This window comes from Haliaeetus albicilla, chromosome 4 (assembly GCF_947461875.1).
Source record: "Haliaeetus albicilla chromosome 4, bHalAlb1.1, whole genome shotgun sequence".
Taxonomy (NCBI): domain Eukaryota; kingdom Metazoa; phylum Chordata; class Aves; order Accipitriformes; family Accipitridae; genus Haliaeetus; species Haliaeetus albicilla.
The window spans coordinates 51,058,539-51,079,597 of record NC_091486.1 but is presented as its reverse complement, the minus strand read 5'-3'; the positions used below and the strand labels follow the sequence as shown (position 1 = coordinate 51,079,597).

At 42.6% G+C, this 21,059-nt stretch overlaps 1 protein-coding gene across 1 annotated transcript; it reads right to left on the bottom strand.

Moving 5' to 3' along the window:
• Nucleotides 1–437: 437 nt before the first annotated feature.
• Nucleotides 438–20,615, bottom strand: TTLL10 (tubulin tyrosine ligase like 10). Its single transcript, XM_069780385.1, has 12 exons — nt 20,326–20,615; nt 16,247–16,261; nt 15,518–15,683; nt 14,510–14,628; nt 13,278–13,398; nt 12,532–12,617; nt 12,137–12,308; nt 9,977–10,148; nt 8,096–8,236; nt 6,855–6,971; nt 1,815–1,908; nt 438–823 (listed from the first exon to the last, which is right to left on the bottom strand). Exons 1-12 carry the CDS (start codon nt 20,417–20,419, stop codon nt 438–440), a joined length of 1,683 nt encoding a protein of 560 aa, XP_069636486.1. The 5' UTR covers nt 20,420–20,615.
• Nucleotides 20,616–21,059: the final 444 nt, after the last annotated feature.

Sequence of the window (21,059 nt, the reverse complement as noted above, 5' to 3'; positions counted from 1 at the left end):
TGAATATAATGAGGTTAAATGTGCAAGGCACAGAGGATCTAATGAGTGAGGTAGCTGCACGTACAGCTGTGAATGATGGGGCGAACTGGGGGATTTCCACTGTTAAGCCTTAGTTTTAGCCTTTGCAGCTTCTCTCCCTGCCTTTTTTGTATAAGGACTTTGTATGTAAAAAGTTTGGCCTGTTTCTGGATTGCACTGGTCAGATCAACATTGTTTTTAAAGGGGATGAGTTTTAATGGGGTAACAGTTGTCTCATCTTCCTTAACCTTCCTATAATTTCTGGCTGGCTGGTTAAAGTATTACTTTCTGCAAAAAGAGCGAAGTACTTATAAAAATAGTTACTGATTTTCCAGTTGAGGTTGATACCTGCTTGTTTATATAAGGTGACAATGAGCTGGACATGCACAGCACATACAAGTTTAGCTTTTATTTTCTTTTTATGTCTTCTGAACTTGTGGAAACCCTCTTGCTCTGTGATGGTTCAGAGGGTTTTTCCATGATGGTCGGAGAGTTGCAGGTGTGGTATAGTTAGGAGTTTGTTGACAATTCTTTCTGGGCAACAAGGCAACCTTTTTTCTAGAGCAACCAGGCTTCTTGGAAGAGTTCTCCAGCACCTTGGCAGGGCTGTGACCGAAGTGGCTGGTACCGCCTGTGTGTGGCCGCAGATACTGGCCTGTACGCAGGCCAGTTCTGAGCTTCGAGGGCTGTTTCTGGCCAAGGTGTGCAGCATCCTCATGGTAGAGAAGCACAAAACGGCAGAGTGTCTCTAAAGGCAAAACACCCTGGCCTTTGAGGCGCTTGTTGAAAACCTCAAGAACCAAATCTGGAAAAGAAGATGCAGTTGTGAGATGGTCTAAACACTCTGATCCTAAAATAGACCCAAACTGTCATGTGTATGCACAAAGCAGCTGTGTGCATGGGAAGGATGAGGAGTGGGGAGGGGGAGTGATTTTCAACCTGTGATCTGTGGCCTATTACTGTTAAGACAATTTAAAAAAAAAAAAAATAACACCCCCTACTTTTCTTGCATTCACTTCAGCCAGCTTCAGCTCCACTGGAAACATTTTAGGAAATTGTTAGGAAAAATACCGTAAAACTGCTTACAGTGCAACACAGGATATGAATACATCCCAAAATAAACATACATATGCACAGAAGGGTAACTATCTATGACAGTAAGCATAAGGAGGCTATTGCTCATACCCTTCATGCAGACATAGACTCCCCCTTTACTACTTCTCCTTGCAGATACCGTGATATCACAGAGAATCGGGTCCCCCAGGCAGGAGCAGTTCTAGTTAATGTATATCAGACTATAAGGATTTTTTCAGTCTTTGTATAGTTCACATAACAGTTGCCAGCTATATGTGTGAAGTACAGTGGGGTACTCTGGCATTTAAGCACTGCCACAGCTGTGTAAGGCATATTGTACAAACCAACTTAAATTCCTGCACATTCGGAACAACAGGCATGAGAAAAATGTGCAGGTGCAGTTTATAGGGACAGATGTTAAGATTTAGTCTTTTGTACATAAATATATGAGAAAACATCCTTAAAAATAATTGTAACTAAAACAAATTTAACCACTTATTTCTTTCTAATGGGTGCGTGGCTAAAAAGACCATAGCTTTTGCAGGTCTGCGTGGATTAGAATTTTCAGTGTCTTCTAAATTGCTTATAAACTCAGCAGTGAGATAGCTTTATTCAAAGATTGTTTTGGACCTACATCTGATATAAACAGGAGTCTTTCCTCTGACAAGCAATGGGGTGATACGATTATCTGCTGCTGGCCGCCCTATGACTTGTTCACTTACCGAGACTCTCATAGACTACAGCTGGGATGATGTCTCTCAAGGCTTTGCAGTTAGTATGCAATGCTGGGTTTGCATTCATCTCCAGAAGCCAGACCTGGGAAAGATGAATGCCAATCAGGAAACTAGGCTGGATCTCCTTAGAGTCAGAGCAATGCCCTTTTACTGACTTAGTGAACACCTTGAGAGGTAGGAGTGCTAATAAATCCCAGCAAAATCCCATAACACAGAATGCAGGCAGGACAGAATTTTCATAAGGACTGGATGAATTAAACAAAATCCCTTTTTGCATACACTTACTTACTTGAGAACACTACATATTATTTTGTGTCCCCAGCTGATGCTCTTTAGATTAACTCTTGCTCTATAGGCGTGTAAAGGCACTGTGTTTCCTAATGTACCAGTTTCCATAACAGTTTCTAGTTGAGTTTTTTTGGATACCATGAAATAAAGTTATAAGGAATCTAGGAATCATTTTGATTTGAGGTAGACATGGGATCAAAACTAAGCAAACATTGTACTGGGTTTTCAATGAACCCTTGGCCTTGATTTCCTGGGTAAGCTTTAGTTTCAGGTAGAAGCCATGTAAGATACTAATTTTACATATTTATACTAGTCTCATCTCCATTTCCCTTCAAAATGCCAAGGTGTGAAGCTACAAGCCACAGAACATGATGGTCCAGTTACAAATCTGTGTGAAACCAAACAATTGACTTGCAAGTAATTCTATTTTCTATTTCTTCTCCCTGTAGTGAGAGAAACTCATCTATTCGCTTCCTGCCTCCACCATATGGTGCTGCATTCTGTATATAACACATGTAGGAACTATTTGGCATTTTGTAATGAAGGATATTTAATCATGTAACAGCCCCAGGGGAATTTTACTCCCTTTAAATTTATTTTTAAAAATAATTTTTTTTTTCTGAAGTGGCAATGAGTTTGCTTGCAAGTACCTTTCACTTTGGCAATTTATTTTGCTAAGAATAAAATAAAACAATAATTTTCACTTATTTGAAATACTTTATTAAACAAATTAAGAGACTGGTAAGTGAGGGCACTGAAATGTCTTTTTTTTTTTTTTTTTCCCCCCCCAGTGGAGACCTGGAACAGCTGCTCAAAAAAACCTGCTTTGCAGATGCCAACAGAGGGCACCTAAGTTACATACATTTTTCCTGGCAAACTCATTCTTCTCTGTAAGTGTTCTTCCTCTTAAAAGTTCATAAGATTTTGTGCTGACAGACAAACTTAATGAACCTTTATAGTTGTCTTGATTAGGTTTTGGTTTCTTCTCCTTCAAAACAAAGAAAACTGACAAACAGGAGGAAGAAAGTTCTCTGTGATACCTATCATGCTGTTCATCTTCTATATTCTCCATTATTGTACTGTCTGAATGTCTCACAGTTTTTAAATGCTCTTAACCTCTCAACAACCAGGGCAAGTTAACAAATGCCCTTTGTTGTATTTCAGGAGGAGCAGAGAGAATAAGGCCAAGATTCACCATATCTCTGTGAATATCCATAACTGTCATGGGAATTTCATGCAGAATGAAATGCCTGTGCTTATCCCTGCATATGGCCTGCAGGTGCCTTGCTCAAAATTTCCTAGCAAACATACAAAGAAAGGAAACCAAAACCCAGAATGTCTGTCCTTCACTTTCTAACCGTGGACTGTCCTTTTTCTCTAGGCTTTTCAAGTGCTGAGAACAATGAGTTCCCTGTGGCTTTGGTCAGAAATGCTGCTCAGGATGTTTCTCAGGGATGAAGAGGTTACTGTTCCCTGCAGCCTGCCAGGACAACTCCACATTCTGTCACATCTTAAACTTGCTCTGTCAAGACATCACAGGTAGGCTTAAAAACTTTAAATATTGGGATTTGTCCATAGGTTCTTGAACAACATGCCGAATGCAGCCAGATCCTGCATTACACCAGGATCTGAGGTCTCATTTCTTGTTCTTTGTATAGTGCTAGATGCAGTGTTAGCATCTGCTGAATACTTTTTGTTTTCACCTAGTTTGATTACTATGGTAGTCGCATTGCTGTAGAACCATCCTTACAGCAGCAGTTCAGTCTTTCAAAGGAGCATTGGTTGATGAGACTAGGCTCTGTTGCGTGTTGACATGGTGGCTAACAGACAGCGTAAGACCTGTCTCAAGGGTCCTTTGCTTGCTGACATGGCAGAGCTAAGACTACTTGGTGTGCAGGAAATGCATGATTGAGCCAGAATTTTGTTCTGTTTCTGATGAAAAAACATTTAGTTAAGCTAATTGTGTGGGTCTTTGCTGGAGCTCACCGGGTAGAAGCTAAATAAACATCCTGCTGGGGTCTCAGGGACGGAGAGGGCATTGGTCCACGCTCCGAGGCTCCAAGTGACTTGATAGCCAAGACTGAATAGGAATGTGTACGTCTCTCTGCATCACACTTGTTCTTAGAGAGGATGGCTGTAATGTGCTTCAAAGCCCAAAGCTATCCACAGCAGGGCTGTCTTGTCCTGCATTTGTGTAGCAGGAGGTCTCTAGGAAGCCTGACCTCTGGCTGGAGCTTTAAGCAGCACTGAAATACCAGTCGGAAATAGGAATAAAATAACTCATTCTGTATCCTGTATGGACATAGCTGAAGCCACATGCGCAGTCACAAACCAAGCACTGGAAGGGCTACTTAGATGTAGCCAACCCAGAAAGGGACCTGCTTAGCGTTAGTGGAGACCACAGGCTAAGGCAGTGGGGTTCTGTTTTCCACAGTCTTAACAAGCTTTTATCAGATTTTTTTAATCATCATGACCTGGGGTGGGCATAACCAAGTCTACAGTATCCTTGTGGCACCTCATACTCCCAGGGTGAATGAAAAGCTATGTCATTCAAATCAAAGGAACCGTCCCTGCTTTAACTAGGGATTTGAGTGTTATCTTCATTTATGTACATCTATCACAAACTGGCAAACGGCTTATCTATGTTCAGTCTGTTCTTTACTGATAGGTAGCTGAATCCCTTTATGGCTGATAAAAAATTTACACATCTGTCTTCCCAGCATACCTCGAGAGAAGCCCTTTCACACGGCTGATGCAATGCTTTCTGAAAGCAGGTTCCTTGAGCATTTAAATGACACTGTCCTAAGCTCTGTAGTGACTTAGGCATTTACAATGCAGCACAAGGAAGCTCTAGAAAACAGTAGGAAAAAAGCCAACAACAGCAAAACCACATCCGTCACTTTTGCTCCCTCTCCTCTTAAAGTACTTCATTCTTTTCTCAGCTTACATATGAAGATGCAAAGCTCTACAGAAAGCTGTGGTTTCTCAGCAGGGCCTGCTTTCATAGTCTATGCTTCTAAGAACTCTGAGGCAGGAAAGACACCTTCCAAAGACTGAATCAGGATGCTACAGGGCCTTCAAGAATTTTTAGGAATGATGCTAGGGTCATTTATATCTCAGATAAATAAAGAGGAGGGCAAGGCATGATGAGCTATAGGACTGATCATATAAGACCATGTTAAATCGGCATAAAGCAGATTCTACACATGTCGTGAAATAGGATGACAAGGAGAATAAGGCTGTCGTGTATTACAGGTGGAGAGGACAGGATGTCAGACCAGGAACTGTAATGTCAGCCCACAGAAAACGGGGAGTTTGCTGCACTGACCAGTGCTAACTGTGGTTTGAAGCTGTCAGTGCTGCGTCCAGCTGCTGTACACTGCCTCTGCAGGGAGTGTACAGACGTCTCTTGATGCAGCACTGCACCAATAAAAAAGTAGGTTTGTTGCTCCCCAGCAGGGCCAAGAAAACATGAACAAATCTATGCTAGACAAATGCCTAAATTTCCACATTACTCTCTCTCAAAGGGTAGTTCCAGGTTCCAACTCACTCTGTCACCACTACATGTTCAGAAATCCTCATCATTCTCATAGATAATACTTGTCAAGAAACAGATTTTGTTTATCTCTCCAGATGTAAAATACATGGGGATGTAATTGTCTTTAAACGCTGTAGTTTTTAACTAGCCAAGTAGGAATTGCCACAATAGAGTGATACTGGATCTTCTATTCTACTTAAAGTTTACACAGCCAGGGCTTTGCATGCCAACGTTGCAAAAGACAATTCACACTGAAATTTGAGAAGCACCAGTTTCTATGTCTTTGCCATTTATTCTCCCTTGCCATTGACTTCCTGTACAAAGGAGTCTATTGTTCAGGTGCCTTACCCACTGCTGCATACATTAATTCTATTCTTTCATAGGGTTTGCTGTTCTTGCTGTCCTTTGCTGGAATATGTTTGAGTTCCTTTCTGCTTTAGCAACAGTAGAATCTGCCAGATGGCTTTCTGTTATGTTTAGGCCAGGTGCTTTTGAAGGACAGTGCTGCATTGAAAGCACCTCGATCACTGTATTTAACATTTCCCTTTCCCTTTCTTCTGGCTTTTCTCATCTGTGTTTCATTCACTCTTTACAAGTTTGCGTTGTAATTCTAGTAGATTTTATAGACTCAGTGGGCTGACCTATTGCAAAATGGTGAATCTACAGTGAACATGGAGATGCTGATGCTGAAATCTGAATTGATAATGACTCATTCTTCAGTATGGTGAGGACGAGTTCTTTATCACCTTTGATGGTCACTTAGCTAGTGTAAATCAGTATACTTCATGTGATGTTAGAGGCATTACAGAGTGATTTATGCTAGCTGATCATCTGGCATGTTCGGTTTCTGGAGAAAGAAAAGACCGAGTGGGCATTAAAATTCCCACGCTTTTCACTATGACCTCCACTTCCCTGTGAAAATTCTGCGCAGAACAGTTTCATCTGTAGTAAGTAGTATTTTTCTTCCCATCCTAAGCTGTTAATGCCAGGGTTTCTCTGTGCAGTAAGTGTGCAGGCAGTATCTGTGCCATGTCTTGGTGCTGGACAATGGAACTGGAGAAAAAAAATGAATCCTGCACTTCATAGCTGACTGACTGCTCTATTTAATTCCTAGCACCAGAGCCTGTGTCAGCCATGCTATACTGCTGGCATTGGACATCTGGCCAATATTGTACTTGGTATTTGATGATATGTATTCGTACCTTAAAGTTTTCATCAATTAAAAAGTCACAGCCGATGAGGTCAAAGTAGCCCAGTTTGCAATCCAGTTTGTGCTTGGCTGCCAGGAAGCACTGCAACATGATCTGCTGCATCCTTTTCTGAAAGAGAAGACAGGGAGTGGTGGTAACTGATCATTGTGAATGCCAAGGGCATAGGAGTCACTGCAAGTCATAGGTGTCCTCTTGGTTTAGGGACCTTTTTCCTTCCCCTGCCTCCAGCAGAGCTCCTCTCTAGACTTGGAAGAGTGTTGCATTTTGCAGACCATGTGTCTGTCCACTTTGCCTTGTTTGAAACCCCCTCTTGAACATGGTTCTCCAGACCGCTGTGGTACAGTGCTTGCAGTAGGTGAGGCAAAGTTCCACTCAATTTGGAGTTGAAATGCGCAGTGGGGAACTTCAGCATGAAGAGAGAGACCATAAAGTTGGCTGAAAAGTTTCGGATCCCCTGAGAAATTTGGCAAATTCAACTAGATCTGCTTTTGAGCTGTTTTGCTGAACAAAAACATAGTTCAACAAAGTTTTTAGCTTTTAAATTCTCTTTGTATTTGGCTTTAAACTACAGTGTTTCCAAAATCAACCTGAGAAAGCTGTGTCCTCTGCCTTTTTCATTTTCAAGTCATGTGGAGAACTGAAGCATCATTAGACTCAGGCAGATGAAATGGAAGTCTCAGGGACTCAGATAGTTTCTTTGTTTCTTCAGTGAGACAGGAAGATGGTAAGAAATCAAGCCAGTTGAGTTGTCTTATCTCTCCTCCATGGTAACACAAGATCTAAGGCCCCGACATGATTTTCATGTGGCAAAATCAGATGGAAAGTGAATGATGAGACCAATTCAGACAGGAAAGAAACCACTGAAAGTGGTTTAGTCCCTTTTCAGGCTAAGACCTGTCAGGCTGGAGAGCTCTCTAATGTGTACTGTATTTTTTAATGCAGGGCCACAGCATTGGGCCAGGAATGTGAAGACTATAATTGCATTTTTATAGCTAGCATTTACATTCACATTCTCTTTCCCAGCTGTTTGCCCATTTTATTAAAATTACACTTCTTTGTGTCTTCACTTCTGTGTTTAGCATCTGCAGATAAACAGTTACCGTGGGACCATCAATACCTTCTTACGCAGCGTATGTGTGTCCTTGGGAGCTCCAGTGAACTGATGGGTTTTCTCCCTATTCCTGTCACCCTAATTAGGCAGACTAGCACACCATACACTTGCTTGCACTTACAGTAAACACAGTGAAAACCCAGTCTTTGGGGAGGCCATTGGTTTTTCTGAACTTCTCATTAACGTAGCTGTTGAAGTGCTCCATCCGCCAAACTGTCTCATCTTTCAGCTGGCTGTACAGGGAGTTCTTCTTCTGCATGTACTGTGAGGTGGGGAAACAGAGCAAAGGGAGGATTAGATTTCTGGCAGTGAAGAGTAACTGGGAACCAGTTTACATGGCAGACAGTCAGCTACCCTGAGTTGTTCCAGGCATCTGGCGTTGGGAAGGACCCCAGGATCAAGTTATAGAGGTGGAGGGAATAGAGCCCCTCACTAGCAGAGCTAAACCTGAGCAAATGTCCCAACTCCCATTGTACAGCACTGCCACAGGCAGAAATATGCCTGACCCACATGGACGCTGTAGAGACAATTACCCAAGGTCTCTGTCAAAGCAGTGTTTGTTTTTGAGTCATAGTCATGATGTGCTTCGGACTAAATCCGGTTTCAGTGTCTGTCTGCCTAGTACTGTCCTAGAGGAGAGTACATCTGGGAGAGATGGATGGATGGATGTATCCACAGAGGAAACCAAGGTGAGGGCTTCTCTATTCCGCTGTCTCATTAATCCCTGTGGCAGGTGGAGTTTATCAGTGCTGGGGTATTTACATTGTTCGATCAAAGGCGAGTCCCCTTTATCTGTGAAACAGCTGGCCTTGGCTGCAACTCCATCTGCGGGACGGTTACTGTGAGGTTGCAAAGCTTTTGGTTAGTGATGCTGTCTCTGCTGCCTCTTGTCTTTTGGAAATACAGTCGGAAAATGGCTGATTCCAGGTGGAATGAAAGGATAGGAAGGGAATGAGAGCAGAATCAACTGTAATTTGGAGAAGTCTGCCCTATTACCAGCTGCTCCTGTAAATTTCATTTCCCTCCTCCCAGCAGGAACCCAGATAATTTATGTTCTGCTTATAAACACCTGTCCTTTGTTTAGTATCACTCGTGCCATGGGATCCTACCCCAGCACCTGAATTCCCCTGAGGATAGCTCTCTTAGCTGAGCAAACAAACTATTCCAGGAAAACAAGTGGCATACTGATAATACCATATATTGCAGGAAGCAGCTACGATCTGCTGTCCTGAACTGCACTTCTACAGGAACTGTAAAACTTCAGCTGAAGTGGGCTTGTCTGATACCTCTCTAATGTGTATTTTGCTAGTTCTCAGAACACAGCATGACTCTGGGAGAAGGGCTTTAAAAGCAAACTGTTGTCTTCCCTCTGATTCTTTCAATTCTCTTTCATCAGGGCCAGTTCTAACTACTGAAGGGCCTCATTTGAAGTGAAAACTCAGGTAGATCTGAGCAAGGAAGGCTTCTATTTTGTATGACAAGAGATGTATGGGGGTACAAGCCAGAACAGTCTCGTTCTGTTAGAGCTCTCATTTGAGAAGCAAGACGAGGAAAGATGGAGATTTAAGGATGATGACTCTTGAAGAACACATCTGCATCTTACATCATTGTGATTATTGTATTTAAGCACAACAGGATCAGCAAAATCCTTAGCCAAGATTAAGGCTCCTTTGTGCTAGGTAGCTGCAATCAAAGGCTTCTTGCCCTAAGAAGCTTATGGTTTACAGATACATGAGAGAACAGTGGCAGGAAAAAGAGGCCCAGGCAGAGAAATTGTCCGGTTAAGCAGAGAACTGGTCCATGGCAGAGAACAGAACCTGATCTGGTACTGCTTCTGCTCAGCCTTGTTGCCATGCCTGACCGTAAGCCCATGTCCGTTTCCTGGCTGCAGGGATTTTGCATGCATGAGGCATTTATTTTTAGCCTTTCAAAAGTCTTTTTTGCTTCCTATCTCTGTCAACCACACCCTCCCCTTCTTCTGAACTAAGTGACCTTAGTTTACCTGATTGGTCAGATGCACAGTCAGATCATCAGAAGCGGCATCATAATTGACACAGGTCAACCTGATGTAACCTTGGGCAAAAAATAACACGTATGGTGCTGTGCAGGCAATGAGGAGATAAGACCGGACATCAAACTTCTTCCCTTCCAGGAGCAGAGGCTGGTGAATATACCTGTGAGAGCAGTATTTCAACACGCGTCATGAACAGGCAGCCATAATACATGGCAATTCAAAGCTCACACAACCCCCCCCAGCCAGTTCGTTTCTCACCACAGAACTAATGAACCTCTTTGTCCCTTTTCCACCACTGGTTTTAAGGGGAGTGGCAGCAGAGGATGCCTGGAGGAGAGGCTGGAAATGCTAGAAACAGCTTTTTTCAAGAGGAATAGAAGCTGTGGGAGTGTCGGGAGCAGGAGATAATTAAAGATTTACTAATATTTACTGGAGAATATACGCAGTTTATGTCTGAACACAAAGAGCCCTTCATACAGAACCACTGCTTTTATTCCAGAGTGGTGTAATCTGGGAACTGTTTCCCTTTATCATCAAAGATTGCGGGATGTCTACATAAATAACAAGGCTGTGCTGTTAAAACAATCAATGCTATAACAACAGTTTCCAAAGGAATATGGAGCCTCATTCTTCAGAGTATAAGCCATTCCTCACTAACAGAAATCAAGATGAGGTCTAAGATAGGGCCCAACCACTTCTGCCCCTGGCACTGCTGCTTGTCCATGTCAAAGACCACATATTGGTCTAACTAAGGCTCTTGGTCTGATTTTGTCAGGCAGTCGTTGTTTTGCTCCATATACTGGCTGCTGCATAAACACAGTCCAGCCTATTTCAGAAAGCCTGTAAGACCATCATTCTAGTTTAGCATTTTACAAATCTCTCTTACCCTTTTCAATGAGGCCAACTATTCCTTTGTTATGAAAAGACATGTTTGGATGAACGTAAGCAGAGACTATTGCTTGCTTTGGCTAAGGAAGCTCTTGGAAAGGTTGCTGTGTGCTGTGTTCTCTTGCAGCATAAAGATGCCAAGCCATGATAGCAGAATGTCAGGGAAGTGGCAGAGGGTCAGTGTGAGGAATTGGTATCACCACTTTGCCAGGACACGCAGTGATCACTACATGGCAAAATGTGCTTTTGCTATGCCAATGCTACAGCATTGTCACGAGTGTATCACGTTGTCATTGCTGGCATGTCATGACAATGCCAGGCGAAGTCATGCATGTGTGGGCACCGTGAAGTTTAGAGTGCCCTGTATGCCTAGCTGTGTACACCAAAGGCAGGATCAAAGGCATCTGGGAACTGCAGCTCCTAGGATAAATAATGAAAACATCTTTTTTGCATTTCTCTTTGAAAGTTCTATTCATTCATCTCAAAGCACTGAATTGATTTAATTATAATGCATTCCTCAATTGAGGGAGGGACACTGAGGCAAAGGGAAGTTAAGCGAGTTGTGTAACAGTAAGCAAGTAACGTTCAGTAGCTGAAACTGTTCTCGTGGCTTCTGCTGCTGTATTTTTCTCTTCCTTTTTCTGCTGTTCTACTCCTCTACAAAATGTTCTAGCAATGGCTGAGAGGGTATATGTTCTACAAAGAAGAACTTGCATGGTTCATTTATTCATGCAAGGAATAAAAAATAAAACAACCCCAACCCAAAATTTCAGTGACTGCTAGCCACTGCCTGTTGATTGAGGTCTAGACATCTGCAGCATTGAGGCAGAGTTAAGAAGATACTTGGAAGGCTTTCTTGGGTTGCATGGAGCAGGTATTGCAGCTGTATGATTTGTAAAATGCTAGCTTTGTATAAGAAGCTGGGATAATAGCTAATTTAAATTGCTTTGCACAAGGCTTTATGTGTAGAACTCACGTACAGAACTGTAGCATCAGGGCTTTTGAAGTCATTCTTAAATTACCAGACAAAGGTAAACTCAAATCTCTCTGATGACAAAGATCTACCTTGAAATGACTTAAGTGCGGATGCAAGACAGACTAACCAGAGAAATAGCCTCTCTCCCACAAAATGAAATCTCATAGGTTGATGAGATGTGGTGTAACCACATTAAATACCTGTGGAACAATTCAGCTCTCTGAGGCCAGTGTCCTTAATCAAGCACACTACTCACACATGAATTCCCAGGCTTCAGTCTCTACCTTTGCACTATTCTTGCCTGGGGAGCCTTGTATGGCACCCTCTTATTGAGTAGGTATTCCTCAGTGCTGTGGAGCTTGGCTCGAAGGGTGTTGACAGCAGCTGGATTTTTAAGCAGGAAGATTCCTCGACCTTGGTTAGAGCAACTTGGTTTGCAGATCCAAATCTGTTCTTCTGCAGAGAGAAGAATGAGTCTGTTATAGTAATGTGTGTGGTATGAAACACCGATGTGCCCGCTAGTGGGCTCTGAAAACTGCTCCCTTGAACATGTGTGTATATATGTGTGTTTATACGTACGTATAGATATCAATTATTATTACTGTGTATACTTTTATGAACATTTCAGAGGATCACACAGCTATTTAAATTGATTGCCATGATGATTAAGATAATTCACCTTTGTAAAGCTCAAAAAAAGCATTTCTCTCATCTGTTAAGTCCAGGCGAAAAGATTCTGGGAAGAATTCTTCCATCTTCAGTAACCTACAGGAGAATCAAATAGAAATTGAAAACCCTATCCAAGATGTTCATTCCTCTGTTACTTTCAGAAAGGATGGCTGCAAGTAGAAACTTAAGAAATGGCTTTTTTTTCCTGCTTGTGAACAGTTGTGTGTTTGTATATGTTTTTCCTGAGCTACCTCATTCCATAAGCTTTCAAGAATATATGTTAGCCTTAAGGCATTCTTCTTATGCTCAGTTTTTTATATGCTCAGTTTTTTGAAAACTAGTTGAGATGGCTGCAGGTAACCGTGGTACAGGATTGTCACTTGGTTTTTTGGTAGGTGAAAAATAAAGGAGCAGAAATGGCAATAAGCTTCTCTTACATTTACAGTGTCTATGGCACAGGAAGTTGTGGCCTTTCCAGCAGGACGATGTACCCAAAACAGAGGAATTACTATGACTGTTGTCTTTGGGGGACCTGGCACTCCTACAACTCCAGACACAGAGAAAGAAGAAATTCTCTCTGATGTATATACTTCGGGGAAAAAAGTGATTTTTCTAGAAGATAAGAAAGAAATAAAACCCCATATACTTTGTATCCTGTACTGTTATGCATCCGGAAGAAACTGGTTCTTTGTTTATGTGTTCTCACTTTCTGTTGGCGTGTTTCTGGTCAAGGTTCAAAGAGGTGAGAGTTCTTACTTGGAATTAGAGCTCCTACTGATCCTTTTGATCATCCGCTGTTGCTCTCTCAGGCAGCATAAAAGCCCTATCTTACTGGTAAGGACCCCGTTGTTGGGAATCTGGTAGAGAAGCTGTTCACCTGTATGAGAAAACAAAAAAGCGCTTACCCTCATTGTCCCATGCAGCAGAATGTGGAGGATGAAGCTGACTTTGTCACTGTTGACTTTCACCAATTTGCTTTAAGGCAGTAGTGACAACTCACAGAGCAGTGAAAACACTTGCTGTAAATGTATTTCTGTCCAACGTCGTAGTGGAACAAACAGTCCCGATGGGACTTCATGAAATTGTGCATCCCTTGCTCGCTCCAGAGGTGTCACTGCCATCGTACCATTCCAGCTGCAGAATTGCATTGAAACGTAGCCTATCTGCACCGCTGTATATTAGACCGACTGCTGTAATGGTACAGCCTGACAAATAGCCACCAAATTGCCATCAGAGCTGGCAGGAGGGGAAAGGCAGCTGCTGTACGTGGACTGGTAGGGAAGCGATAACACAATGCCTTGGCCACAGGAAAGCCCGCAGCTCTGTGCCGTGATGCTCAGGCTTGCCAGGGCACAGGTCTTGACCAGCTCCCAGAAGTAAAGGAATTGCCTCAGGGGCTGTGCTTAGGGAGTTTTTTGTTTGTTATGCAAAGTACCTCTCTGAGGGTGCCAGCCAGAGGCATTGTTGTGGGAGTCCTTGATTTTATGCTTTTCTGGTGGGAAAGCTGGCTGGACCCTGTGAAGTCAGGATGCACTGATGAGAGTGCAGTTCAGAAAGTTGCTTGCTGAGACAGTGGAGTAGTTTGGCTTTTAGTGACTCTTTTCTCCCTAGATAGAGATAGCTGGGCCTGGGTTTTGTGGGGTGACCCATCTTGAGCTTACTTTACTTCTCTCTGTAAGTGCACCCTTCCTTTTCTCCTCTCCTCACCTCCACTGTGGGGAGCGTGGTGTTTAAATCTCTGTACTGCTCATTTCACTAAGTTCATTTCAATGGTATCTTTTCTCCCAAAGCTGTTTTCTTGTCTAAAGCCCTTTCTTTCATCACCACGGCAAACCAGCTCTGATGTCCCCGCTGAGGTCTGCCAAGAAGTTGAGGTTACCTGTTTCCCCTACCCCCAAGTGACCTCCTCTGTCCTGGGAGTCACAAGTCCAGCATTCTCAAGTTTTTCCCACCACCCTCTCCCACTCAAGGCCCACAGGCATCTCTACCTTCTTTGAAATGGTAATAGGTCTCTCGGCACTTGATTTCACACCATTTCAGTGCATAATCCTCTCTTCCGTTGTCATAGATACGCTGCCAGCCTCTACTCTGGCAATAGATGCTCACACTGCATAAGGAAAACAAAATAGAAAAGTAGCCTCCCTTCTATTAACAAATTGTTAGCTCATATCCCTTGAACTCCTAATAATTTTCTCTGGGAGCCTGACCTAACATGCCCAGAAACCCCTGGGTGGGGGATAAGATGGGAAGCATTAATTAGAATGGCCCTAGTGGACCTGCTGGTCTGAACTTGAGAGGGTGGGGGGAGTAACTGAGGATGCTAAGAGCATTATGATTCAGCAGCTCTAATGAGAACTTTTACCATTTCAGCAGGGCTTTTCCAATTAGGATGCAACTGGTACCCATGGAATGGAAATGTTCAGGGTCCAGTCTTAATAAGGAGCCTCTCCCCTGAGGAGTTTAGGGAGAGATGACAAGTAGCACTAGAAAAAGCTGTTTGTAGACAAAACTATGAAAAGATAGCAAGGAAAGTGCTATTTGCTGCAGAGATTCTGTGATGCTTGCTGGTGACAACTTCTAGAGAAGAATGCCAATGTGCTGGAAAGAATTCAGAAAGGAATGAATGGAACTTCTGATCTGACAATTTTTCTTGGGCAGAAATCTCTTACTTTTCGCTTGTTTTACATTTAGCACGCCAGAACGTTGATCAACAACAGTGGTTCCTAGCTCTACTGATGAAGAACCGGAGAAACTTTCAGTAAGCAAATACAAGTATTTTGTTACTTTGCAAAGATATAGTAGACGGCTTCTTTACCACTGGTGGCCTTCCAGTGGATACTTTCTATTTAATTTACCTTTAAACAGTTTCCCAGGTGTACCACTCCAAAAAGCCAGCAAATCAAAGGAAAATTATTTGAGGCCAATGGATAACATTGCATGACTTCATATATGGTTATACTACTGTACCTGTCAGTCTGCTGAGAGGACCTACTTACAGCCCAGCTCCATTAGATCCGCTGATATAAAAATATGGTCCTTGTCCCATTGGTACTTTTGGTATCTTTTCTTCTGGCTGTTTTTCTTGAGGGCATGCCTTACCCTGTGTTCTCTTCTCATTAGACTTGGCTTTGTCAAGCTCTGCTTCAGAGTTGGTAGAAGTAGCTGCAAAATTGGAAATGGAGAAACTTCAGATGATCTGGGACCTTCCTCATAAAATCCACATCCAGAAAGACAGCTGTTACGGAAGAAAATACTGTAAGGTAAGGGACCGCTTCAATTGGTTTTGTAGCCATCGCTAGGGGCATTGTCTGAAAACAATTCAGAAATTATTGCTAATGTAACGTGGTGGCAGGTACCATGGTAGATTAAGTGGAAATATAATAAAATACACTCCAACCAGCCCTAGTCTGTCAATGCTAAATGGCATTCTCTCACCTGACAGGCCTCTGCTTCGCAGGACTTTCTCAGATATCTTGTCTAGGTGAGTCTCAGTTCTGCCCAAAGCTGAGCACAAATCATTCCAGCTATTCAGATGGAAAGCTGGGGGTGGCTATGGGAGATTCTGATAGACTGCAAGGTCTAGAGAGGTGTGGAGGTACAAAGGGAGAAGGGCAAGAAGAGCCTCCTAAAAAGTGTTAGCCATACACCGTATATTGAAATAGATATTATTTCAACTGTTAAAGCCTGTAGGAATTTTGACAAGCCCGGGATGTGACAGCTCTGACAGCTCTGAGGTCCCCCTGAGAGGCAGCTACAAAGTGGAATGGCACACATAAACTGTGGTGACAATAACTGAAGGGGGAGGAATGGGAAACACCCTGCTTCAAATTGGTAACTAATCACATCAGGCTTGCAATCATTCTGTTACTTATTCTCAGACCCCAGGGCTCAAAAGCTGGTGAATCTGTAGGGGATAATAATTTTTTTTTCAGTACAAAGTTAATGGGATCTGCCTAACTAGTAAGTGCTGCTGGGCTATTTGTGGAGGAGAATGTCAGAGCTCGTATCTAGCATTAGAAGTTGTGAAGAACTTTAACTTCTTGGCCTTCTAGGAATGATAAAACTAAACTGAAAACACCACTTCCAGATCTTCCTCTGTCAAGAGGTTTCACTGTATAATACATAGCAAAAACTTTTCTTTTGCAAGGCAAAATGAGACTCCATGACTTTTCCCCACCATCCCCATGCTTTGTCCGTATTTCAGGTCTTTGATGTTCTACGTATAGCACAGTCAATTCTCTGGTGCAGTCTGCAATCATGTTCTAAAGCATAAAGATGCTTCAAAGCAGCTCACCCTGACAGAGATATAGGCCCAGAGGTCCAACACTGCGCTTTATAATGTGTTTAACTGAAGTAGCAAAACTTGTTCAGGGTCTTGCCTGATACAAGACTGATACTAGACTGTCATATGCTGTGGTGCTGGTGGAAAAAAATGTGGTATGTGAGCAATTTCTATCTGATCAATCTTCACATTGTTTAAATGTTCTCAAAACAGATCAATGACATTATAGTGCATAAATGAGATGAAGGACATGATCGGTTTGGAACTTGAATCACTTTTGGATATGAATGAAAGAATGGCCAGTAATGGGAAATTTTATTTTGAATATGGTTGGTGGTAAAGGACTTCGAAAGGGCAAACTGTACGGTTTCAGAAGTGGTGTCTGATGTAATGACGTCATCATCCTCAAAACCATTGCTGGATTTATTATCCGTTATCTTAGTCTTAGCAAGAAAGTTCTGTTCATGGTCTAATTTCTCAGCTGGTAACTCATAGGAATTGTGAGTCTGGTGCTTGCTTCCCCAACAGCTCATGACTACTTCCGTAAATAGCATTTGGGATATTGATACCCATACCACTGGCTCCAGACCTACGGAAACCATACAAAGGCTTAATACTTCCAGGGGCTGAGAAACTAGGCCTCTGGTTTCTCTTTAACTTGGGTGTGCACAAAACTTTGGGGAACAGTAAAGCCTGTGAATAGAAGAAAAAGTCCACTCTGTCCTGGTTCTGTTCCCACTGGAATTAGGTGGTGGCAGGGACGGTGGGAGCAGGAAGCAGATGGCAAGACTGGCGTTATCTACTCTTTGGACTGTTCTTTTATTGTTATTTGTTATCCTGTGATCGCGTGACTAAAAAACTTCTATCTCAATGACAAAACTCCTTTGACTTAAGTGGCGCAAAGGCATTGGGCGTTGTTATCTCTCATAATTTACAAGCGCTCGTTTTATGCCTTCGTTGCACTCCACCTACGAACACAGGTGCAGCCCACAGTGAAGTCTGTGCCCACAGTTTTTGGATTTCCCAGCAGGCTCCCACACCTGGTTCAGTTTGCTTTGGAATAAAGGAAGGAGATTGCAAACTTTTTGAGGCGGGACTTGCTTTAAATTTCTGCTTCATGTAGTACTTGGCACCAAAGGGTTCTAACAGTAAAAGCCTTAGCGTTGTTACAAACTGCAGCATTATCAATGCTAATCCCTGGACTCTTGCCTCGAATTTCCTCCTTAAATTAAAACCAAAACAAACCAAAAGAACGTACTAAACAACCAGTTCAAACAAGCCAGGGCACAACGTCCATGATGGAAAACGCTGCCTCGGCAATGTCTCGTAACTACCTGAAACGAGCTTTTTCCACGGCGAATGTCAACCTGCCCGTTCGTGGTTCTGCGGAGCTGAGGCTGCGCTCGCTCGCTGCCCGGCGCTGGGACCGCTGCCGTGGGGAGGACACCCCAGTGGAGAGCGGTGCTTGGCTGGCTTTTAGGTCACCATCTCGTTTTGCCATTGCAGCACCAGACCGGGCAAAAACATAACTAACGTGTTCTGTCTTCCTCTAGAAGAGACTGGCCTTAGCGACTCGGTCAAATTTTTTTGAACGAACTGTTTGAAAGTAGCTCAAAGACAGGGTTAATGCATTATGCATAAGCGTCAGGCAAATTAAAAGACATGCAGAAAAGTAGTACAGCTCAACTGTTTTCCTAGATCCAGTGCATTTTAGGAACAGGTTGTACCACAAAGAGGTACCACCCCTTCAGGTACTGGTATCTTCCACGAGGGAGGCTGATCTCTCTCCTCTGCCTTAGCACGGTGTGTTATAGTGCTGTTCTTGTTACTCTTTGATATGGGAATGTAAATATTTATTTATCTATTTTTAACACTTAATTGCTCATTCATACCTCCTGCGAGAGGTTTGGGCTCTTTTATCATCTCCCTCCTTGCCTGGATCACTAGGAAATTAACCAATTTTAAACAGTCCCATTTATCCTGAGACATGGACACATGAAATACCCTGCAATGATTGAAGTGCTGGTAAGGTATTCTTCCATTAGTCTGAACACGTACTTGTCTCTCCCTCTCTAATCTTTATAAAGAGACCCAGGGGGTGGGAGCCTTTTATCGTCTTTTCTGTCTAATTACGGAATCTCCCAGTATTCAAGATGAACCTTCATTTCATTGAATCTTTTGATATATATTATTTAAGCATGAGTCCCCTTAGTCTTCATTTGTTTGTGTGTTTTGTATCCTTAGATGGCTAAATATTAAAGAGGTAAGGAGAAACAGGGATGCAGGGGGTTATTCCCCTTGCCTGATTGCATAAGTTTCAGGCTAGGGCCTTTTCACTTGTTTATCAGAGGTGGGATTAGATGCTTGTTGGGACTTGAGCTCTTAGGGTAGAACAGGCAGAGTGGCTTGGCTTGCACACCTAATCGGCAGAGGGAAGCGGATATTTCAGAGGCTGAGTTTGTGCATCGGAACTCAGTTCTACGTTGTCCTGCGAAAGAGCCTTTCTCTGTCCAAAAGGTATTAGTGGTGGGGAGGAGGGGGCACAGCCCTTGGCAGAAGTCTTCTAACTTGTCACGTAAACTAGCAGCATGATTCCCTTCCAGAGAGCCCACAAAGAGATTGTCTTCACACCGGGTGCAGCCAGTAAATTACACTGCTTGAGACAATTTTGAATTCAGCTCATTAATTTATTTGGGAATGGTGTGTTGGCGGTGTCTGTATAAGCAGTTCCTGTCTCATCTCAGCTCTGCTTTCAGTGCACACGGGGATAAACACACTGGTAGGGAGATGCAGTCTGCTTTGTATCATTCGTTACCGAAAGAAAAAGCAGAGCTTAGAAGACAGAACTTCATCTTTCCCTTTTCCATGGAAAGGAAGGTTTAACAGAATAGTAGCTGACTGATTTCTGTAGAATCCAGAGTTTAAATCTAGCTGAAATTTTCATTTAAGAAAGCTAAATCATCTAACCAGCTTTCTGAAGACAAGCATTGCCCTAAAGATTACCTCTGTATTAAAAGGTTTTCATGTGAAACAAATGAATATATTTTTTACTGCCAATGCACAGAGCTGAGTTAAACAACAAATATGTCAGAAAAATAATACTGATGGTTTTGTCATTGAAAGATTTGTGGCATTTCAGCTGAATTGTCTCTCCATAAAAAAGTAATGGTTTCTTTTCAAAGGAACTGGCTTGCTAATAGATAGCTTGTATTTTTCGTCACATTTTCAACAAAACACTTGAAATGACAGTATAAAATATTTTCATTTCACTAGATATCTATCAGCCAATATCAATTATTTCTGTCTTGAATTATTTTAGAAGCAGAGGGATGGGCTTGTATTTTCACAGGGTTTAAATGAAAATGGTGTAAATCACATATGTCTGTAATTTATGCCATAAGTTAGTGGCCAGCACTTTGGCTAGTGTAAGAAGATATAACTCCCTTGATACTGGCATCAACTGAGAACCTGGTCGTAGGACTTGGCACAATTAACAGCTAAAAACAAGGATACAAGATTCACCTCTGTCAGCTGATAAGGAGCCAGCCTGTTGTTGGTTACTTCCTTGCATCATGGATTTGGTGTTCTTTTTCCCCTTGGTTGGCACAAAGGCCATCTCAGCCTAGCCTGCAAAACGAAAGATCATCGTCAGCCACTTTGCCAGAGTCATGAGTGATCTGGGAAAGTCTGTAAGATGTATTTTTCTCTTTGTCATCATTTGCTCTGTTGATTGTAGATGCCATTTTTCACCATGTTCTACAGTCCTTTCATTTCTTTGGAATCTTTATTTTGACTTAGTTGTTTAGCTGGGAATAGATAGGCTCTATTTTCCATCTACAGCGTCTTATGGGTGGTCTCTAGTGATAAGCTTGTTGGTGACGGTGCTGGGGATCCGAGTGCTTTTGTATCTAATCTTTGTGCTCTTGCTGCTTCCTTCCCATTGGTAGCACTCAATGTAGGTTTTGGGTTGCCTTGTAAATTTGGTGTAAGTAACTGGGTGCTTTTCTAAGTCTGCTGCTCATGGTAGAGCAGTGTCCAAGAGCTGTTTTCAGATATTTCTGGTATTCTTTGTCTACGGCATCTTCAGGCTCCAGTTGTTCAGCCTTGGGATAAAAGACAGGCTTCTTTTCGGGAAGCTTGAAAGCTGAGACTCATTTTTTTGTCTTTGCAAAGGATATGAAAACAACAAATGAGATATTTTATCTGGAGACAGAAACCATCATCCTGGATAGTTGTTGGACATAGGGTAGGCAGAA